We start from the raw sequence: 20,228 nt of genomic DNA, 5'->3' as shown, positions 1-20,228 counted from the left end.
ATCCAGTGGTATATGTACATATACCATTCAGATGCTTTAAAATACCATCAATGAAATTATCTAAAAATACTGGGTTTTGGTGGCACCTTCTGACAATGAATTTATTTTGTGTCTTTGGGCTGTTAATGCCTGATAGAGTTTTTCTAGAAAACAGTGCTAATTACCATCTTCCAATTTACAACCATGATTAGCAGAAAGTATAAGAGAAAATATTAAGTCACTACCTGTATAAATATCAGTTAAAATAATGTACTTGCAGAAGGTGTGTGTGTGGGGGGGCGTGTCTGCAGTCATGAAATTCCCATAAAGGAAAATTTCAAACTGAGGAGCAAACGTGGCAAGGAGGAGAGTGAAGGACATTGCATGTTCTTTTTTTTGGAGATAAAAGAAAAGCAAACAAGGATTTCAGCTGGCTGAAGTGTGATGTTGCACAGCAGTCAGTTCTGTGAGGATGTGGTTCATTAGGACAGCAAGCTGGGGAGATGTTGCTGTCTCCATCCTGGAAATATTGCCGCAGACGGTTTGTACTCTGCGTCCATGCAGGAGAAGGACCGCTCTGGTGGCCCCAGTGGTTTGTGCTGCTGGAATCTGTGCACAACCCAGGCTGCAGAGTGTTGTCTGCAAGATGAAATGCGTCTCTTTTCAGTCACACGGTAGTGCTTTCATTGTTCTTTAATTACCCTGTAAGCTTTCTTCAGGATGTAATGCTGCACTATGTAGATGCTTCTCTATACAGAACAGAGTTGAGTAAAATTAAGGGTCTTACTGAAATGATATTTCAACTCAAGAAAGTATTTTTCTTTTGTTATTGTTTTCTACTGCCATGCCAAAAGTTCTCCTTAGTGCTTTCTAGCCAGATGAGCAGGAATTCCTAATTCTGATAGCACACCTCTTTTTTTATACGGCTCTATTAACAGTAGTTTCATTGTTTACCTGTTTCTGTTGGACAACTTCCAGTTTTCTCTCTCCTGTTTAAGCAAAGCTATGCAGATGTCACCTAGAAATCTAGGCCCACAAATGGTAGGCTTTGTGGCAGAAGGAAACTTGGTAGCTCATGTGAAAGCCCATGATGACTGTACCCAGTGTCTGGGGAGGCTGTGTCTCCAGCCGCATGTGTGCCCAGCAGCCCTCCTTTGAGAAGGGATGTGGGCACTGTTTGTGTGCATGAGTGCTGTGCAAATCGGGGCATACAAGGCACCCTATCTGCTGGGAATGCTACCTTAGGTTTTGTTAGGCAGGGATGTTTTGTTTGGTGAAAAAGTGGAAAGCTATCAGCTGCTGTTTCTTTCGATAAATAGTGCTAGCATAGAAAGAACTTTGCATTTTATACGGTCATAGTACTAAAAATACATGAAAATCACAGAGGTTAAGAGGAGTGAGGTTTTCAAGAAAAGGATTTGTAAAAATAGATACTTTCTGGTACTTCCAAAGACTTCTGAGAGGAAACATGCTAATCTTTTTATAAATACCAGTCTTCCTTGATGCTAATCCTATGCAACTACAGAAAGAAGAATTGATTTTCTTTATTGATGTGGCTATTTCTGCCCAGGCTATAGAGGCAGGACATGTTTTTTATTGATTTGGCCGTGAACTTCCCAGACTCTTGATGAGCACAAATGACAGAGCTGCTCCAAAGAGAGCTGTGAAGCTGCAAGGGAACCGGTACTGCCACGTTTGTGAAGCTCCCTCGCTGCTTCGCAATATGAATTATACATTGGGTTACCATCATGGCAATTAGAACAGGATCCAGATGTTAACTGTGTGACCTGTACTGAGTGCTGCTCCTTGGAGTGCTTAATCTCTGCATAATGGTAAAGGGCGAGATTTGTACTATAATTATAGAGAAATGTTGATGGGGCTGAAAACTTGAACTGTACTGGAAGAGCTTTGTATGTCCAGGGGATGTTGAGCTTGTTTCTGTCAGAAGAATAAAGGAAAAGGAATTCAAGAGAAAAATGCATTAGGAACTATTAGATGACACTTAAAGCTTGTGCAGGGCAGATTTTCCCACTAACTTTTTGCAGAGGTTTCCAGCATCTGGCTGAAGGCAGTTGGGGCACCTTCAAATCCTCGAAGCTTCACTTACGCATCTGCTGGGAAATTGGCTGTTGTGGTACTGAGTGGTTTGAATTTTAATCTGCAGGAGACATGAAGGTACCAGTAAAGACACTGGACAAATACTGGATTACGTAAGGCCAGATTCTCTGCTCTGTCACTATGGCCAAACTGTTTCAGTGCTGCTGCTACTGATGGCTCGCACTGTGGTTTTGTAACAGAGGAAGCTGGGTTTTGTAGCCTGCTTCTCTGCTTTTAGTTTCATTTGGTTTTAATACACACACTTAATAAATAAGCTTGTCTTTTTTGAAGCTTTTGTGTAGATGACAGAAGAAACACGAGTATGTCTTTCAGAAAGAATAACATCTTAAATAAGATGCTGTGTCACTCTGCAAACTGCATCCTTCCAGTAACGCGAGTGTTCTCCCACTCCCTCTTTATGCTAGTAGATAAGAGGAACTTGTTATGAATTTACTTGCTGGTTCTAAGCAGATCTAAATCATGTTGTCAGCATGCCTCTTTGTACTATCATCCTTAAAAAAAAATAAAAATCTGTATAGCTTTCTTGTACCCAGCCAAAGGCAGAGAGATAAGGCTGAGCCCTTTCTAGTACGTGTGTAATTTAAAAATCAGAGAATATTTCTTGCACAAGAATCAATAAAGTATGAATATAAAATTGTCAGGTGATAACAACTGTGTGATGCAGAGGATTAGCAACTTGTCCTTTTATTATCAGGGGCTGGGTTCAAGCTTAGATACAACAAATCAGAAGTAATAATATGCTGCTTGGGCTTCAGTAGTACTGAATGAAAAGAGTGAATGTGCATAATTCCCCAGGCCAGCTGGGAAATATTAAGCGCCGCTCTAAACTCTTGCGGTCTGTTCAGACCACCTATGGACTCCCAGGCCAGAGCTTGGTTGTTGATCATTCTCTATCATCAGGACAAGCCTAGCCCACCACCAGAAGGAAATGCTGTATGTGAAGTCCTCTTGGGATGAGCTCAGGAGGCAGCAGTTTTCCCTCTGGGTGTGGCTGCATCAGAGCTGAATTGGAAAGGGGGCTGCTCAGCCTCAGGTGGGCATGGGCACTGGCATGGGCTGGCTCCCTTGGCAAGGCCAGGAGTCAACCAGCACCATCCTCAGCAGCCTTTGACAGCCACAGTTGCTATGGGAACCTCCTGAGGAATGACCTCTTTTAGTGTTTAAATAAATAAGCTGAATTTTCACTGTTATTTTTCTAACAATGTCTAATTTTCTCTGGGAGAAGCAAACCGCAAATGGATTCAACACACCGTTGATCCGGCCTCCAGAAAAATATATTAAATATAGATTGAGTGTGTTGCGTGTATTTGTATTTGCCTGTTTGCCTCTCCTGGAAGCACAGGTACAAGGGCAGGGCATGGCCTTGATACTCTAACTCAGCCCAGAGCTATGGTTTTAATTACAGCTCTGAAAGAACTGTGAATCACCTTGTGAAACATCAGTTAATACCTCAAATAATTAGCTGTGATAAATAGAGTGAGTTGGGCACTCCTAAGTAATTGCTCTGTTTCACCTGAGAGATTTCTGCATTCCAGTGGTGGGTTAGCAATTCCCATGCATGCTTTGTAAAGCCGCTTGTAAACACTTTTGGACTGAACACAGTCAGGAGCGCCCTGTGGAGGAGTGCCTGGCTTGCAAGGGGTGCCATAATGTTCCGGGGGAAGGAAAAATGTTATGTTAACATGAGATTGATCTCAACATGAGCAGCGGCAGTATTTAAATACGGAGGTATCTAAATAAACTCTGATTTATTGGTAGAAGTGAAGCATGAAGGATCTCTGCAGCTTGCCAAACCAATCTGACGTAATGCTGCCTACTTTTCCAGGTCAGATCCACGCACCGATAGCGTTTCACCTGTGCATGCTTAGAATTAGGCCCTGAAGAGGTGAGCCAAAAAAAATAGCTTAACTGTAGAAGTGGATCACCAATTTCAAAAATTCATGAAGACAATAGTGGGACATTATCCCCTTGGAGGCAGGGAACAAATTTCTGTCTGCATAGTTCATATTAGCAGCCCTGTCCTGATGAATAAGGACAGAAGTTTTAATCAAGCTATAATAATTAGACTGAGCCAGTGATTTGAAGAAACAATGTTTTTACTCAAGGCGGTGCACTGTATGGGATAAGATGTGCCTGATAGCCTCTGCAACATCTGGCACAGGACAGTTGCGTCTGGTTTAGAGCAATCTGAGTTTTTAAGCAAAGCTTCTAAGGCACCAGTCCTGATAAAACATGCCTGGTCAGGATAAACACACTTCATGTCTGGTGGAGATTTTTTGAACAACGTGACAGCTTATAGTTCATTATTCTGGAGATTTACATACAAAAGAAATAGGAAAGGAGTAAAAGTGCAGTACTGCTGACACCAGTGTAACAGATGAATGCTTAGTACAGCAAAGTGATGGAGAGTGCAAGATTTTGTTTCCAATCAACAGAGCTGAAAGACATTTTAGGTGAAAAATTCATTCAGAGGTCTGAATTTTGGCTGTGCTTCCAGTGTCCTGCACTGCACAAGGTAACATAGAAGATTCTCCTTATGCTATGACAAACTAATTCCAAAACAGATATTTGCACAGAGTAGAATTTACCATATTAAAAGATAAAGAGCAAAGAACTTTTAATAGAGTTGACATGATAGTTTATTGTGGCCTTCTTTTGCCATATTTGAATAATATCTCATAGATTTGCAAACCTATTCAAAATTGTCTTCATATTCAGAAGCTCTGCCAACCAGAATCATAGAATTATGAAGTAAACTGTGCTTTTTTAGAGACTTAAGGTGCTTCTCTCATGCCAGGTTTAACTCCTTTTTACGGCACCTGAATTTCTGTTCTCTTGTTCATTGTGCATTTTTTTTTTTTAAATTGTGATTTTACTTGACCAAAAAAACTACTTGTAGGTATCTTTATTGGACTGGAGAAAATGATATTTTACCAGTTTAGCAGTTACCTGTTTTTTTAATTTCTTAGACTGATTGCATGATTCTGATTAAGTAGTAACTATCAAAGATGCTGTTAAAAGTATACTCTCGTAAGTTATGCTTTACATAAGTTATGCTTTGGTGGCCAAAAAGGCCAACAGCATCCTGGCTTGCATAGGAAACAGTGTGGCCAGCAGGGCTAGGGAAGTGATTCTATTTTTGATCCCCTAATAAGTATAAAAAAATGTAGCTTTCTTCTAAGTAATCAAACTTTAACCCTGAATTAATTGTAAGATTTTTTTTCAGGGTTGTTATTTTCTCTTTAGCAATTTGCATTTTATCTAATCTGTTTGGGCCAACATAAACTTTTAGAATGAGGTATTTCAGAGAAAATTATTTGTCCTGTTCATCAGTTGGCAGTTTGCTGTTTTCACCTATGAAGGTTTTCTCTAAATACAAGAACAGAACTTGATACCACCTACCTCAGAGTAATTGCTGTCTGGGCAGCCTTGATCTGATGCTGGAGATCATTGCTCTTTATCCTCACCAGGTAAAGGACTTCATCTTGCTGGTCTGGTCTGTATCTCACAGGAAGCATGGGCTGAGTAGAGGAGCTGATAAGTAATACATTTTATCTAGAAGTTAAAATTTCACTGCTTAGCAAAGTCAGCCAGATTTCAATACTTATTCTGATGAATACTTCATGTCCTTACCTTCTTGACTGTGTGCTTACAAATGCCAAAGGACTGGAGCAAGGCTTTTAGCTTATATGCCATGAAGAGCTTGTTTGTTTGGCTGCAGCAAGTGAAGCAAAAAGTTCTGTTGGTACAATCCTTACGTACATATGCTACAAGAGCATCCTACCTGAGCCTGGAGCTTCAGTCCATTTGGGATTGTCATCATTAGCAGACACACACTTTGTTGTCCCATTGGATTTGGAGAGATGTCTGAAATGTGGAAGTGCTTTCTTCACTTACAGGTTTAAACATCAGGAAAAGAGAAAGCATGAACAAAGCATCTGAAAGTAACAAGTCTTGTGAGTGGTGATACCAGGCAGATGCAGTGTGAGTTACAAATAGAGCTGCTTTGTCTCTGAAAAACAGATGTATACAATAAATGCTATCAGTGTTCTGTAAGGATCCATGTAATTCGTTTAAAAATGTAGTTGATGAAATGAAACTGTAAGCCTACTAAACCTCAAACCATAATACAGCAGAAACCAGAGCGCCGTACATTATGTACCCGTAATGGAGTCCTGTGGGTGACAAGGGTTTGTGTTGTTGTATAAAGGTAAGGCACAGATGTGACAGAAAAGCAAGTGAGAGGGTTACCTTTTTCCACCATCCAACTCTTTTCTTCTTGTTGTTGCTTGTTTGTTTGTTTAATAAACAAGGCTTTACAATTCCTTACATAAATCCTTAACTTTTAAAAATCATTTTTGACAGATCTGGAAGAACCTGTATATATTTAAATGAAATTTTGGTTGTTTTTATGCCAGAAAATGCAGTGTATTTCATTAGGTAAACAGGGACCTCTAAGAGTTGTTCATAGGAGCTTATGATGATAGTCAAAGTAAATTGCATTTAATTTTCATGATAATCGATCTTCTGAGCTTTATCAGTCTTCTATCAATAGTTTCTATTTGAGGTGTTATTAGGAATCAAAATTGAACTTAAGATAGTTAGGCTGATCCCATGCCAAACATCTGTCTGAATCATCAGTGACTAAGTTAAGTTCAAGAAGTGTGCTTTAAAATCTTGCAAGTGAGCCTGGACTCACAGAGCTGTCATTTTTATACTACTGAATCTGTTTATTTTTGGCCAAAACTGGGAGATGACAGAACCGGTAGTTTATGTTTATGCTTTTAGCAATACTTACTTATCCGAATAAGTAAGTTATCTAGCCCAAAAGACTAACAAATATTTGTATTTCATGAAATCAGTGGAAAATACGTACCTCACACTTGATAATGACAAATTACATTAGGTTAATTGTAGGACTTAAAAGTTACAATCAGTAATTTACTTCTCTGTCAGTAATTTATGTCTTTGTCTCTGAACCATTTTAAATTATTTCAGAAAAATAATTCATTTCTTTGTTATTTTAAATCTAAATGCCTATAGTTTTTGCAAACAATAATGCTACTTAAGAATAAACTAATCTGAAGGATTTTTACGGAGATTGAAGCATTTGCACATGTCTAAGGAACAAGAATTTTACTAAAAAGTTAGCAAGAAGGAATTGTGGATACTGTTTTTTCACCTTTGCTATAACATTTTGAAAAGTACTGCTGAACCACACCTGTCTTTTCACAAGTAGAATAATTTGAAAATGTAATTGTGTATTTTTTTATCTTTTTATTATTTTTTTTTTGTATGGCAAAATATGTGAGGATAAGTTACAACATCTTAGTTTATAGTCTGTGTCCACAATCTTATTTTTTCCCCCTAGTGGGATCAGTGGTTTGCTTGGAATAACTCACTTGTGTCTTTTATATAACTGAGAATAAAGTGGAGTCTAGATTTAAGATGTTTATGCTGGATGCCCACCCTAAAGATCCTGGCAGTGCTGTCTGCTTAGGTCACCTCCCAGCCATGCGTGTTTCCCAGTGGGTTACAGCAGCATGGCCATGTCCCGACTCATGGCTTTTGATGCCACATGCAGCCGTTGTCTGTGCTGCTGCACTCTGCTCTTATTTCAGGCAGAATCAAACTAATTACTATTTTTTATTCCTTTCCACTAATCAGACTCTCCTACTAGTTACTCCCAGCAGGAGTCTGTCCGTATGTTGAAATTATACTCCATCCTTTTTGTGTCCTACGGCTATTCCAAGAGATTATATTCCCCTTTTCTCAGTTATGCCCTTTCTTTATTTTTAGAACCTAACACAACTCGTTCTCTCTTGAGATCCTATTTACAAACAACTGTGGTGCTAAATAGGATAAAGCTAAAGGCAGCTCAGGCTTCCCTCACCATGATGCTAATGTTACGTAAAAGCTTTAGACATACAAGACCCCCAAAGATGCTGTAGGTTCTGTTTGTGTCTATTCATTGCTTAATCTTCCTGCTGGAATTGCCAAAGATGATGGTATGGAAGCAACCAAATCTTAAGGAAGTGGTAACATCATGACATGGGTGAACCTATACAGACATTTTTAAAGCAAATTTAAATCATAGAATCATGAATTATTCAGGTTGGAGAAGACCTCTAAGATCATCTAGTGTAACCTGTAACCTTTAACAATACACTGCCCAGCTTAGAATTGAAATGTCTTTCTTACTTTAGGAGCTAATATATATGGCATCACTGTTTTAAAATTTGGAGGTAAGGGTGTGAAGCTGTTTTGTTTTATTCCTCAGCCCCCCATACACTTAAATTCTTAACTCTGCCATTTCTACATTTTTCCTCTGCAAGCCAGGCTGATTCAGGTGACTAGAGAACTGTGCAGATAAAAACTGCCCATTAGATTTTGTGTATTCTTTAAATATCAAGAAACAACCAAATGATCAAACTAAAACTAATTCTGGATTACTACCTAGTTTTAAACTGAATATCGTGTTTGAAGGTAATCTACTCTGTAAGAACTGTAACTGATTTTAGAAATGAGATTAACTACAAGAACAAAACTATTGACATCAATGTAGATGCTGAAAAAGAGTTTTGGTTTAATAAATGTAAAATAGGTACTCAAAATGCATTGCCTTTTAAGGTGCATACTTTTTTTTTTTCTTTTGTGCTTTGATATTGTAAAATGAAGAGCATTGTAATTGCAGAGGCATTATGAAGTAGCTAGTGGATTCTTCAGTAACTGTGACAGAAGTGTAGGACAGTAGGTGGAAGTCTTTTCCAAGTGATGGACATAATCCAGAGTTATTGCTCCCTGGGACAAGTGATGTTTGTTTTCATAACAAGTGTTAGCATTTATCAAAGCCTATTTACTTGCCCAGCTGTACGAAATCATGACAGCACACCAATGCATTACAGCACAGCAATCCAGTTAGGAGGAATACTTCAGTAAGTGCGTGAACAGCTATGACAAGTGGCTTATTTGCTAAATGCAATGCTCTGTAAGTGGCTACAAACCAAACAGCTGTGTTATGGTGTTGATCTCTATTAGTTTTACAGATCCTATTTTCTTCTTAAAGTGCTCATATATTTGACTATCCCTGTGCTGGTAACCAGCCTTTTACTGGATTAAACAATTTGACATGACTGAATATGAAATCATGGGAGATTTAGAAGAGACTAGTTTAGTCCTTCTGTAACACCATTTTTATTCCAAGCAGAAGGACTTCATATTTGATAGATATTTTCAACTGAATTTGGTTCCTAGAAACTGATTTCAGCTTTCTGCTATGAGCTCAGTCTGTTTTAATTTTGAAACTCTAAGGAAGCAGTCAGATAAGTAGTCATGAGGGCCACAAATATCACATGTTAAGAAGTAGAAGTGGCATACAGACAGCATCTCCAGTGCCGTTGCTTTATATATACCAAAAGCATGGTTATGCAGTTTCCATAATACTTTATTAGACTAGCTTAATCTTGGCATCAAAAAAGTAGACTTAATAATAACTATTAACTTTAATCAGTATTCTTATTGGGAAATAAGTCATTTTCAGTATTAGAAAATGTATTGGAAATGGATCGATTTATTAGGGGTACTTTTTTTTTTTTTAACGGGATTTTCTTTGTCCAGCTCTCACTGGAGAGCTCTCTGCAGAGTTGGTCATACACAACCTACTCCACACAACTTACTAGGGATAGGAAAGAAGGCCATAATCATAGGCTTTGCTGTAGGGCATTACAGCTTGCTTCTGCTTTGAACAGGCACAGCACATAGCGTAGCCTGCCAAGAGGCCACTGTAACATCTAAGCATACAATTAACTGTAAGTGTGTGAGTAATCTCATCCTTTTTCAGTGAAGCATTTAAGCACGTGTTTATGGTTAATGATTAGGTCCAGATGAAAGCAGTAAGATGATCTATGATTAAAGTTAAACATATGTTTATGTGTTTTCTTGAAGAGGAATGAAATTATTCAAATGCTGTAGCACTGTGTGGGTCACCTCACAGTACTGTATTTTCCAGCATAAACCATCAGATTCTCCAGTGGGGTAATTTATAAATTTTTCTAAATGTGAGAGGTTCAAACACGTTAATCTAAGTTCTCTGATCTAATTGTTTGGGTCTGGATTTTGGTTAGAGTATACGCACAGTTTCCCTAGAATGAATCCAAAGTGCTGAAGAGGAAAAATTTGGCATGTCCAGATGCTGAACTCAGAATGTGAGCCTGTAATAGCATAATAGGTATTGTAGTGTTGTCCACCAAGCTGTCCTCTCCAGTAAGTACTTATTGACAGTATAATTGGTAGTTGCCTTCAGGGGGAAAAAACACACTTTGGGGGAAGGAAAAAAAAAAGTTAGCAAACAGTTATTGCAGTACAGGCAGACTCACCTACCAATTATTAAAAAATCAATGCATTATATGACATTTTCAAAATGTCCCATTCAAACAAACAAAGAAACAGAACAAAACAAAAAAACACACACACACATAAAGCTCATTTTAGTTTAAAATTTGGCTTTTAAAAGAAATTTCTTCATTGACTTTGAAGTTGTCAGTAAAATATGGGTGATCTTATACCTATCTTCAAAAGTTCTTTCCATTTATTTTATTGAATAGATTATCCCTTCTGTAGCATTTATGGCACATAGCATTTTAATCACTGTAAAGTGAAAAAAAATAGAATGGTGTAAAAGGCATAAAAATATATTTTTTCTTGTTCTTGGCATGCACTGAGTGCTATCTGTAGGGTGTAAAATAGGGATTAAAGAGAGGTGTAAGACTGTAGGGATTTCTGAAATCCGTGTGGAAGTTTCTCCAAAGGCTGAAATTTAATTCCAACACCGCAGGGGATCATAATCTAGATTTTTGCTTCTTCACTTCACTCTGCTTATACATTGGTTAAAGGGACCGCTCCCTGTCCGAGAACAAAACCACCTCTTTGTTAATGCAAAATGCATAACAGATTGTTGCAGTTTGTTGTTGTCCTTAATTTTTGTTTGTTTTTCTTTCTCATAACTGAGCTAGAAAGAGAGACTAGAGGTCCCTAATTATACACTGGGCCTTCCCACTGGTTGAGCCTGAATATTTGCTGAGCCTGTTACATTTCACTGGTTCCAAATCCCTACCAGCCCTTCTCCAGGTATATCTCTGCTTTAACCTAACCTCCTTTGGAGTTCGTTCTCTGTCATTCAGAGGAGAAGACAGCAGAAATTTTAAAGGCATCTGAACAACTATGTAAGAAATAAATAGATAAATAAAATCAAGGAACAAAGTGATAAGTCAATATTTTTAATTCCTTATTCGAGCATGTGGATAGGAAAAGAATCAATAATGGCCTTGTGGCCTCTTTTTCGTGAAGGATCCCAGCTTCCTCTTCTGCCTTGATGTACTAGAAAAAACATGCTGCATTATGTAGGTTTGATGGAAAATGTGTTTTCATTGTGCATGAATTTAGGATATTAATTCTAACTGCATCATATTTTGTTTTCTGGATGCGTTTACTGAATGCCACTATTATTTTGTAACACTATTACAGGCTTTTATTCTATGTAAAACTGCTTACAGGTTATTTGTGGTATTTATTTGGAGACAGGTGATGGAAAAAAACATATTAGGTGAAACTGAATTATGTTGCCAAGCCTTGGTCTCTCAGTGTTTATAAATGGAGACAGTAGAAAACAAATTAAAAGCAACATTTCCCCTTCTTACAACTCTCAGTCTACGTACTCTTGCCACTCTCAGAATGATGTTTTTTTCCAGAGGTTGCAGGGCTGTGGGGACAGAAATGAGATGCGAGGCCAAGATTCTGGTGAACACTTTGCCTTTGCCTGGGGAGGAGTCTCCAACTCCTGCGGGGGTTTGTTAAAAGATGATGGGGAGGGATGCGGTTTTTAGGTGTTCCCCCATGGTTTTTATTGCTCCCATGCCCTTTATTTGCATCTGTCCATCTTCCTATGTCACACAGAAATCCTTCCTTCCTGCCACGTTCCTGATGGCTGTGAAAACAAGCCAGGCAGGAGTGTGGGAGTGTGGTGGGACCAGCTGACCTCTCTGCATACTGCAGTGATGACCCCCATACAGTCCGGGTGACACAATCTGCTACCTTCCATCTTCTTTCTACCTCTCCCTTCTGAGTTATTTCCCTTTCCTACCCTCAACCCCTCCCTTACCTTCTGAGTTACTATGACAGATATGGTTACCTAGGTGCTGGTGGCCTTGCACAGTTGTGCTCCCCAAAAGGTCCCCAATCCTCTTCAAATACCTGTGGCGTTTGGCCAGATAACTCCCATTAACCGCTTGTGGAATCCAGCATGCGAGCTGTAACTTCTGCCAGCTTCTCAGGCTGTCATTTCTTTTAACCAGCAGTTTTCTCCTGTCACATCCAGGGGTTTCGTACACTGTGGAAGGTGTTTCAGCTTTGGCTGAGGACCTTGGCTGCAGCCTGTTCCTATGCTGGAAGCTCTATAGGATTTTTTCACTCATTCCCAGCAGAAACTGCTATTGCAGTGGCCAGTGGCCCAGGGCACCAGAGTCCACAGATGCTTTTGTACAGATTCTCACTCTTTCCTATCTCCCTTTTCTTTCTCAGGCAAGGTAAACCTCGTGTCCTCTCAGGTCTTCATAAATGCAAATTTTATGTTAATATTTCTTGAACTCATACAAGGAACAAGAATTTTTTGGCTCATTTGTCTTTTGGGGACTATGAAGCAGGAGGGAGGAATCAAGGTGTGCCAAGATTTGGACTAGCAACAGCTCAGCTCCTGGGGGGATGGGAAATGAGAAGTTATTGGTCACAGGCGTTGACCTAACAAGGGAACTGCCAGTAATCAGAGACAGCAGTTCAAGCTCCTGCTGCCGCTTCTAACTCACAATCTCAGTTCCTTTGCACTCCTGGTCCTGCAAGAACTGGGCTGCTGCTTTTTTTGCCTAAAAAACATTTGTGTTTCTGTCCTACATGGGGACAGGCTACTCCATGTAATTTTATAGTGCACTGTTGTACAGAGTTAATCTAGGTCAGAAGAGGAAATGAAATAATTTATCTGCCAGATTATAAAAGAGGAATGGGATGCTGCCTCGGTCAGTGGTGAGATTCATTCAGTGATGTCTTCTTGTAGAAAAGTGTTACCAAGACATCTTATTCAGCAGAAAGGTGGTTGATATAAAATTACTCCATGACCATTTCAGAATGAATTTGAATGAGCAGGCTGTGTCTGTGCTGGATCAGCACTTTACCTTTTATGCCTGTATTGATTTTGATCCAGCCCTGTGAGCTTTAAAGACAGATTTACTGTACTGTCACACCACAAACTTCAAAAGGTGTCTTTGACTGAAGGAAAGTTTAATGTGATCTATGCAGAAGAAAAATCATTAATCAAAGTTATTTTAGATTTGGTCTATTAATGGAAGAAATGTTCTAATAAAGACTCCTAAGGCTAGGGCTTCATTTGTTTGCATTTGTTTTAGACCGTTCTTCCCCCTACAAACCAGAGGAAAGCTCTAGTGAGTTCTGCTAGGATTCCCTCTGTGGTTTATTTAAAACTTCGAAATCAGCAGCAAAGAGCATGTGATTTATAAGACAAACACCCTTGTTTAGTTTCAGGAAGGATTTCTGGGGTAGATAAAGAAAGAGACCTAGATGGAGGGAAGAAAGATGGGCCTGAAGAAGAGCACGGGCTGTAAGAAAACAAATTTGAGGCATAGATGTTGTGGTTGGGGAAGATAACAGAAACAAAGAGAAGGAATAAAGAGGAAAATCTCAGTCTTATAGTTCTGACTTGCCATTTTTCTTTTATCTGCCTGCTCACTGATCAACATGCATAAAAATAGGGAAGGAAATTTTTTTGGAAAAAAAAAAAAGGCAACTCCTGTTGTGGCAAGTGGTTTTTTTTGCTGCTTATGGTTTGTGTTCTACTATTATCCTTGTAATGCTGTCATTGGTAGGAGTCCATGCAAAAACATTGCATGGAGCTATGTCTTTTTGAAGAAGTAATTTACATTTAAATTCTTTTTGTATGTGTGTGTGTTTTATCTTTGAAGTCCTTTCATTAGTAATTGTAGCTCTCATTATCAAATGTTACATTTAAAGCAAAGCACTTCTGTATGTTTCTGCTTACCTATATTTTCTTGACAAGTCATCTTCATGGTCATACATTCTATAATTAGTCCTACTATTGTAATCTAAATTATTGTCTAAACTGTTCTTCTGTTTTTGAGAGCTGAATGCAAGAACTTCAAATTTATATGTTCATTACAGACACAGATGAATGTGAACCCATTGACTTTAGGCAGAAAAAGTACAGTTCTGTTACAGGTATGCATAAGCTATGCATAAGCTTTCTGCTTTTGCTGTCAGACAGGTATAAGCTTTCTGCTTTTGCTGTCAGACAGGTATATTTAATAGCTGTACAACTAGGCTTACACAAGTATTGTTAGTGTGCTGTATATGGAATCACAATTAGGGAGAAGAGATAGCAAGAGCATAGGTTCTTACTCCTCCTTCCTTCAGATCAGGGAGTGGAGTGGTGTCTCTGAAATCAGAATCTTTGCCTGTTGGGACTGCTGAGGCCACATGTTTAGGGCATCATAAACATCATTGTGTCTGTACTTAGCTTCTCTCTGGTTCAGTTCATTCTTTCCAGCTATCGTTAGTATTACAAAGATACTTATATTCATCAACTTTATTTCTGGGTTATATTTCTGTTTCCAGAAATTGTTTTTGTGTGTTATACATTTACGTGTTTAGAGATTTCAGGCAGAGTAATAATATGAAGCAAGCATTTTATTTTATGTCTACTATTTTTTGTTAAATATTTAGTATTTTTATAAAGAAAAACATCATGCATGTCATGATAATTCTAAATGAGTTGTCTTTTTGCATTCTTATATTGAAAAATTGTGCAAGAAAATTAGAATTGCAACACTAAAATATAGTGTCAGTTATTTCAGTGTTTATCTGACATTTCCCTCCTTTTTGTCAGGAGGTCCATGTAAGCACCAAATGCTGGGAAATGGTTTTTGAATAGCATGACTATGTTTGTTTTTTCTGTCAGAAGTGACAAAAAAAAAAAAAAAAAAGGTTCCTTGAACTTTCTCAAAACAGCAATTTCAAAATTTGATTCCTCAGAGAACAAAACATCCATTTAATATATTAGTGTATTTTCAGCAGGACTTTGTGTGTTTCCAGATTAATTTACATTTTAAATTACTCTGAAAGCATTAATTTACTGACTAACATGGGAAGTACGGATGAAAGAGCTATTTAGTTTATAAATTGTGCCATCTACTTTCAATGTAGGAATGGTTAATGGCTTTAAAATATATAAAGACTAATTGTCCTACAGATTTTGTAACCAATCATGTTAGTAATGTTCAGTTGTACTATTTGCAACATTAACTGTAATGTACATGATAAACGTGGGTCAGCCATATAAGTAACATTAATGACTTTGAATGAAATCATCCCAGTTGAAAACTGCTGTGCCAAAATTATTCAACTTGCACTAAAAAATGGTAAAATGAGCAGCTATGAAGAACAAATTCATTGCAGTATTTGTATGTATATTTAAAGTCTGAAAATATGAACATCAATTTGAACTTAATAAAATTTAAGAAGATTGAATTACAGCTACAGCCAAGCTGTTAGTGTGCATTTCTAATGTATAATTTTCTGGAATTCTGGTGCAACTGAAGTAAATCAGAGTACATAAATTATTCTGAAATTATGATAAAAATTGTGCTACATTCTGTTTGCCACTGGTTACTACCTTTATCTGTTGCGCACTTTTTCTTTCTCAAATCTGTATTGTGAACTTTTAGCAAATGAAATGTTTGCTCATCTTTAAACCACATAGCTAGCTTGATGGACCCCAAAATCCTTAATGGTTGGGATCTTACTAATCATTGCAAATAGACAATGAAGAAGAAAATTACAAATGAAATTCCTTACTCCAGCAAACTCAGTGGCAGATATTCTTGTAAGAAACTCCCAGGTTTACAGAGCACAACAGAAACATTACAAGGTCATTATCTTAAAGTCCTCATATCTTTATTTTTAAACTGTTTTTGCTCGTACCGCCAGCCTCCTTTGTCCTATGGTGGATGGTATGATCTGAAACAAATAAAGTAATCTTTCACTATTTTAATTTCTTCCCTCTTTTCGACATCATAGAAGCGCTGAGAGAAATAATTCATTAGTATTTGAAATGTATTTGCAGTATTTGAGAAGCAGGATAAAAGTGGAATTTATTATTTGAGAAGTGTCATTAACTGTGTTGCATTTCCTTCAATAATTTCAAAGTAATATTTCTAGTTCCCTCTATAATTAATGTGGCTTTGCATGCCAGGTGGTGATAGAAGAAAATGATTAGACGTAGTTAATGACTTTTCAATTAATGCATTGTTTATATGTAGTTATCTTTCATTTAAAGTTATTGAATAGAAACATGCATACAAAAGACAAATACAACTCTCTCATAGCAAATTTAGGTGAAATGTGAGCATAGGAATGCTCTTTATTTTTAAGATCTGAAAAGATAGCTCAGGTGGTTAAACATAATTTAGCAGAACACAAGAAGAATATCATGCAAATATAAAAATATTTCTGGATAGAAGAAGAATATTTTAGGTCAAAAGCTTTTACCCAAAAACGCATTTTAAAAACTCACTATTGATTAAGTTTCCTGCAAATGTAATGAAAACCAATGACACAGTATAAAACAAATAGGTCATAAAAGTGCAAAAATTCCACATAGCTTTGCAGACGCTAGAGTTCACCTTTGTTTTGAAATACCAAAAATGGACTTACCCTTTCAAGTCAATTTAAAACTTTTTTCAAGTTGTAATAGTCTATGATACTTTTTATTTTGTAATATAAAAATGATACATCACTAAGTCTTTGAACATATTTTTGAGCCTTCCTTAACTTTTATGGATGACTAGCAATATGTGCAGTATATTGCAGCCTTAACATATAAATTCAACAGAATATCTATAGCTGAGTTACATGTAAGTATACTGGAACTTAAAAATGAATTGACCCTGTTTTTTAATGGATTGAATGGTGTAATATCATTGAAGTACTCAGGTATTCTAAGCTCTAAAATAAATTGATATGCAATGAGGAAAAAAAAGTCATTCTAAACCTATTTGAAGATAGTATGATTTCTGAGACTAGCCAGTCCAGAGCAGTAATGTTAAGGTTCAGGAACAGTTTTATCTTTGTCACTTCCTTGTGCAAAACCAACAAAATACTTTGCATTTGCATCTTTGATATTCTGAAAATGTGGAAAAAAAATCAGGCCATTTTTTATCTTAAAACTATGAGTAATTTTTACAGATTTGTGGGAGATTTGCAGGAAGCCATCAGCAAGTGCTTCTTTGATGCTCCTTTTTTATAAGCTGAGCATGTTGAAGAAGAGACTTGTTTCTGTTTTTTTTTTTTTTTTTTAAACCTCATTTCTGTCTGGCATGGCTTGAATTCGAGTCTCTGAAAGCTGAAGTTAGATGAAAAGTGTTTTGTATTCCAGGATGGTCTGCATTTTGCAGTGGTCACTCTGTTGTGTCTCAGTTCATTAAGATTGCCTATACCCAAGCTTGTATTTAAAAGACAGGCTTTTGTCTGCACCAAGGGAATCTCTGCTTGAATATATACCTGCCTTCAACCATTTGATGTGATGTTTTTCTACTTAGCTAAAGCATATCTGAAAATTTTGCTTAAAAAATTATGTTAGTGCATGTAAATATGATATAAAACTGTATGTTAAGAAGCATTGCAGCTATATGCAATGCCTCTTTTCTTTGGAATAAGTTACTGGTAGGCTGGCATATTTTTATGCTCATTTCTAGAGCCTGGTGTGGGAACAGTTTTTGACTTCATCCCCAGTAGAGCAGATATCAGAGCAATGACTAATTAATAAAACCTGCTCAAAGAAGAGTCAGGTTTTGTAATGAACAATGGCAATCTCCTGCATGTCAAAAAATCTAAGTGAGATTTGGGCTTTATCTATTTTATTTGGACAAGTATTATATTTAAATTTCAAAAAAGTGCTATAGTAAAAAAGCTTTTAATCCTACTTGTTTCTGACGAACAAGAACATCTTAAATATATTGTTTAAGGGTACAGGTATGAATACAGAGATGAGGAATAGATGGAATTTGTTAATGGATAAATAATAAAAACAAAAAAAAATAGTGCCTATAGCTACATAAATTCCCTTTGAAATTTATCCTCAACTTCATGGATGTCATGGACCTGTATGATTTAGAAAGTAAGCTTATATTTAAGTTGTTTTCTTTGACCAAGATTTTCTAGGCACTTGTAAAATTGCATACTGAATCATCAGCAGGTGTGTTATTGCTCAGAGGTGTGATTAATCAGTAAAGAGAGTAGTTGAGGTTGCTTGGGTATTTGTTCCTTGCACTTTTGCCTTTTCTTCAGGGACTTGTTTCTACATCTAAAATTTGTTGAAAACAGTAGCAGTCAGGGATACTTACCACAGTGTTACTTTGTGGTTTCTTACCTGGGACATCTAGTGAGATGAACATTTTAATATAAACCCTTGGTTTATATTTTGGTGAAAGAGGCCTGAGCATACCTAAGGCCTTTTCTGTTCACAGATGGCTTTTCCTGCCTGCCTCAGTGTATCAGGATACAGCAGGCCTATGTGAAAGAAGGCTTTGTTTCATCTCAGTTAATATTACTAAAATATTATCATGCAGATATGTTTCCTTCTTTGCACTATAACTGCAACATGTAACCACGAGGGATCAGTCACCTATCCAAAATACATGTTTTCATGACGAAAGCATTTTATCCTGTCCTTGCTAGCCAGTACTTTTGGCCTCAGTAGACTACTGATCTTGCTATCCATGCATGCTACTAATTTCTTTAGGTATTTGAGCATGGATCCAGGGGCCAAAATAGTCCTGGTGAAGTTATTGGTGTCCTTCATTGCCTCTCTGAGCTAGGGCCAAGCTGCTTGTCAGCCTCAGGTGGGGATGGTTCCCTGGGCCTGGGGCATTGGTGCCACTGAGAAGAGCTGGGAGGAGGCTGGGCTGCATCAGGCCAGCTGGTCAGTCGAGACCTCTGCTGGGAAGCTGCTGAAGAAAGAAGGTAGGCTTTTGGCTTTTCTGAGGTAAAAATTCTGATTTAGATGATAAAGGGGTTGATGATTTGGAGGTTTGACCTAGGGGGAGGTTCTGAATAGGCATTACGGTCTTTGGGTTTGGGGACATCTTTCACTCTGAGAGACATGAACTCAGCAGTGTAAAAATAGGGATGAGGTTACTAATGGCAGAAGTGCTGATGCAGCAGCCTGGCAGAGGCTTACATTGCAATCTGAGCATGAAAGAAGAGCAGCCTGTGGATCCTATTGTAAGTGTATGCTATTTTGTGTTTTGGTATTGTCATTTATTCCCTTGTTACAGCTGTGCTCATCCAGTGACCCACAGGCTATGTTTTATCACGCTTTATTTATCCTTCAGCCTTCCTTCCTTGCAGGTCTTTTATGCTCAAGTGAGGTCTGGATGAATTGCTTTAGTAATAGCAGTAGGTGTTGATTCCTCATATGTAATGTGGTAAATGTGAATATGGTCCTGTGCCTGGAGGGGGCTACAGTACCAGAGAGGTGATAGCAGGAAAACACAGGCATCTGCACAATTCACCTAATCCACTGCCATTTAAAGCATGTGGATTGTCCCAGAAGCAAATTATAGTCCCTGGCAGTAGCAGTGAGGAGAAAATTTACAGTGGCTATTTGCATGCTGTGCCTGAGTAGAGAAATCTGGCTTTACTAGTGATGCTTTAGGTATAACGAAGACAGCAAACTGGTGGTGGTGTTCTGCCTTATTTCTAGTCCCATTGCTCTAGTGTTATTTGCCTGTAGCAGACAACTTGATGCACTGCCATACATGACTGAAGGTATGCCGTGCAACTACTGAAAAGCTACTTCAATAGCAAGTCAGGAAAATTCAGGATCTACTAAGTCATATGAGCAGTGTTGTAAAGAGTTTATTGTAACTTGTATAACATCAGCTGAGTGCAACTCACAAGATCACAGATTCTGATGATAGGTAAATAATGATGTTTATAAAATGTAGAAACTAGTAGGTATCAATATGTGTAAAATTTGCTAAACTGCTAGGAGA

At 37.8% G+C, this 20,228-nt stretch overlaps 1 protein-coding gene across 6 annotated transcripts in view; it reads left to right on the top strand.

The window, feature by feature from the left end:
• Positions 1 to 20,228, top strand: part of NRG3 (neuregulin 3) — a 396,301-nt gene that overhangs the window by 80,662 nt on the left and 295,411 nt on the right. Inside the window, exon 1 of one of the 6 annotated variants that reach the window (XM_068688038.1) lies at positions 18,523 to 19,194. The exons of 3 other annotated variants lie outside the window; for them this stretch is intronic. In XM_068688038.1, the coding sequence (XP_068544139.1) occupies positions 19,080 to 19,194 (115 nt within the window). In that variant the 5' untranslated portion in view covers positions 18,523 to 19,079. Of the gene's footprint in view, positions 1 to 18,522; positions 19,195 to 19,316; positions 19,456 to 20,012; positions 20,154 to 20,228 lie in introns of those variants that run through there. 2 more of the 6 variants (XM_068688042.1, XM_068688041.1) reach the window with 2 other exon arrangements.

The sequence above is a fragment of the Anas acuta genome, chromosome 7 (genome assembly GCF_963932015.1).
Source record: "Anas acuta chromosome 7, bAnaAcu1.1, whole genome shotgun sequence".
Classification (NCBI taxonomy): Eukaryota; Metazoa; Chordata; class Aves; order Anseriformes; family Anatidae; genus Anas; species Anas acuta.
This window is presented reverse-complemented; position numbering and strand designations above follow the sequence as displayed.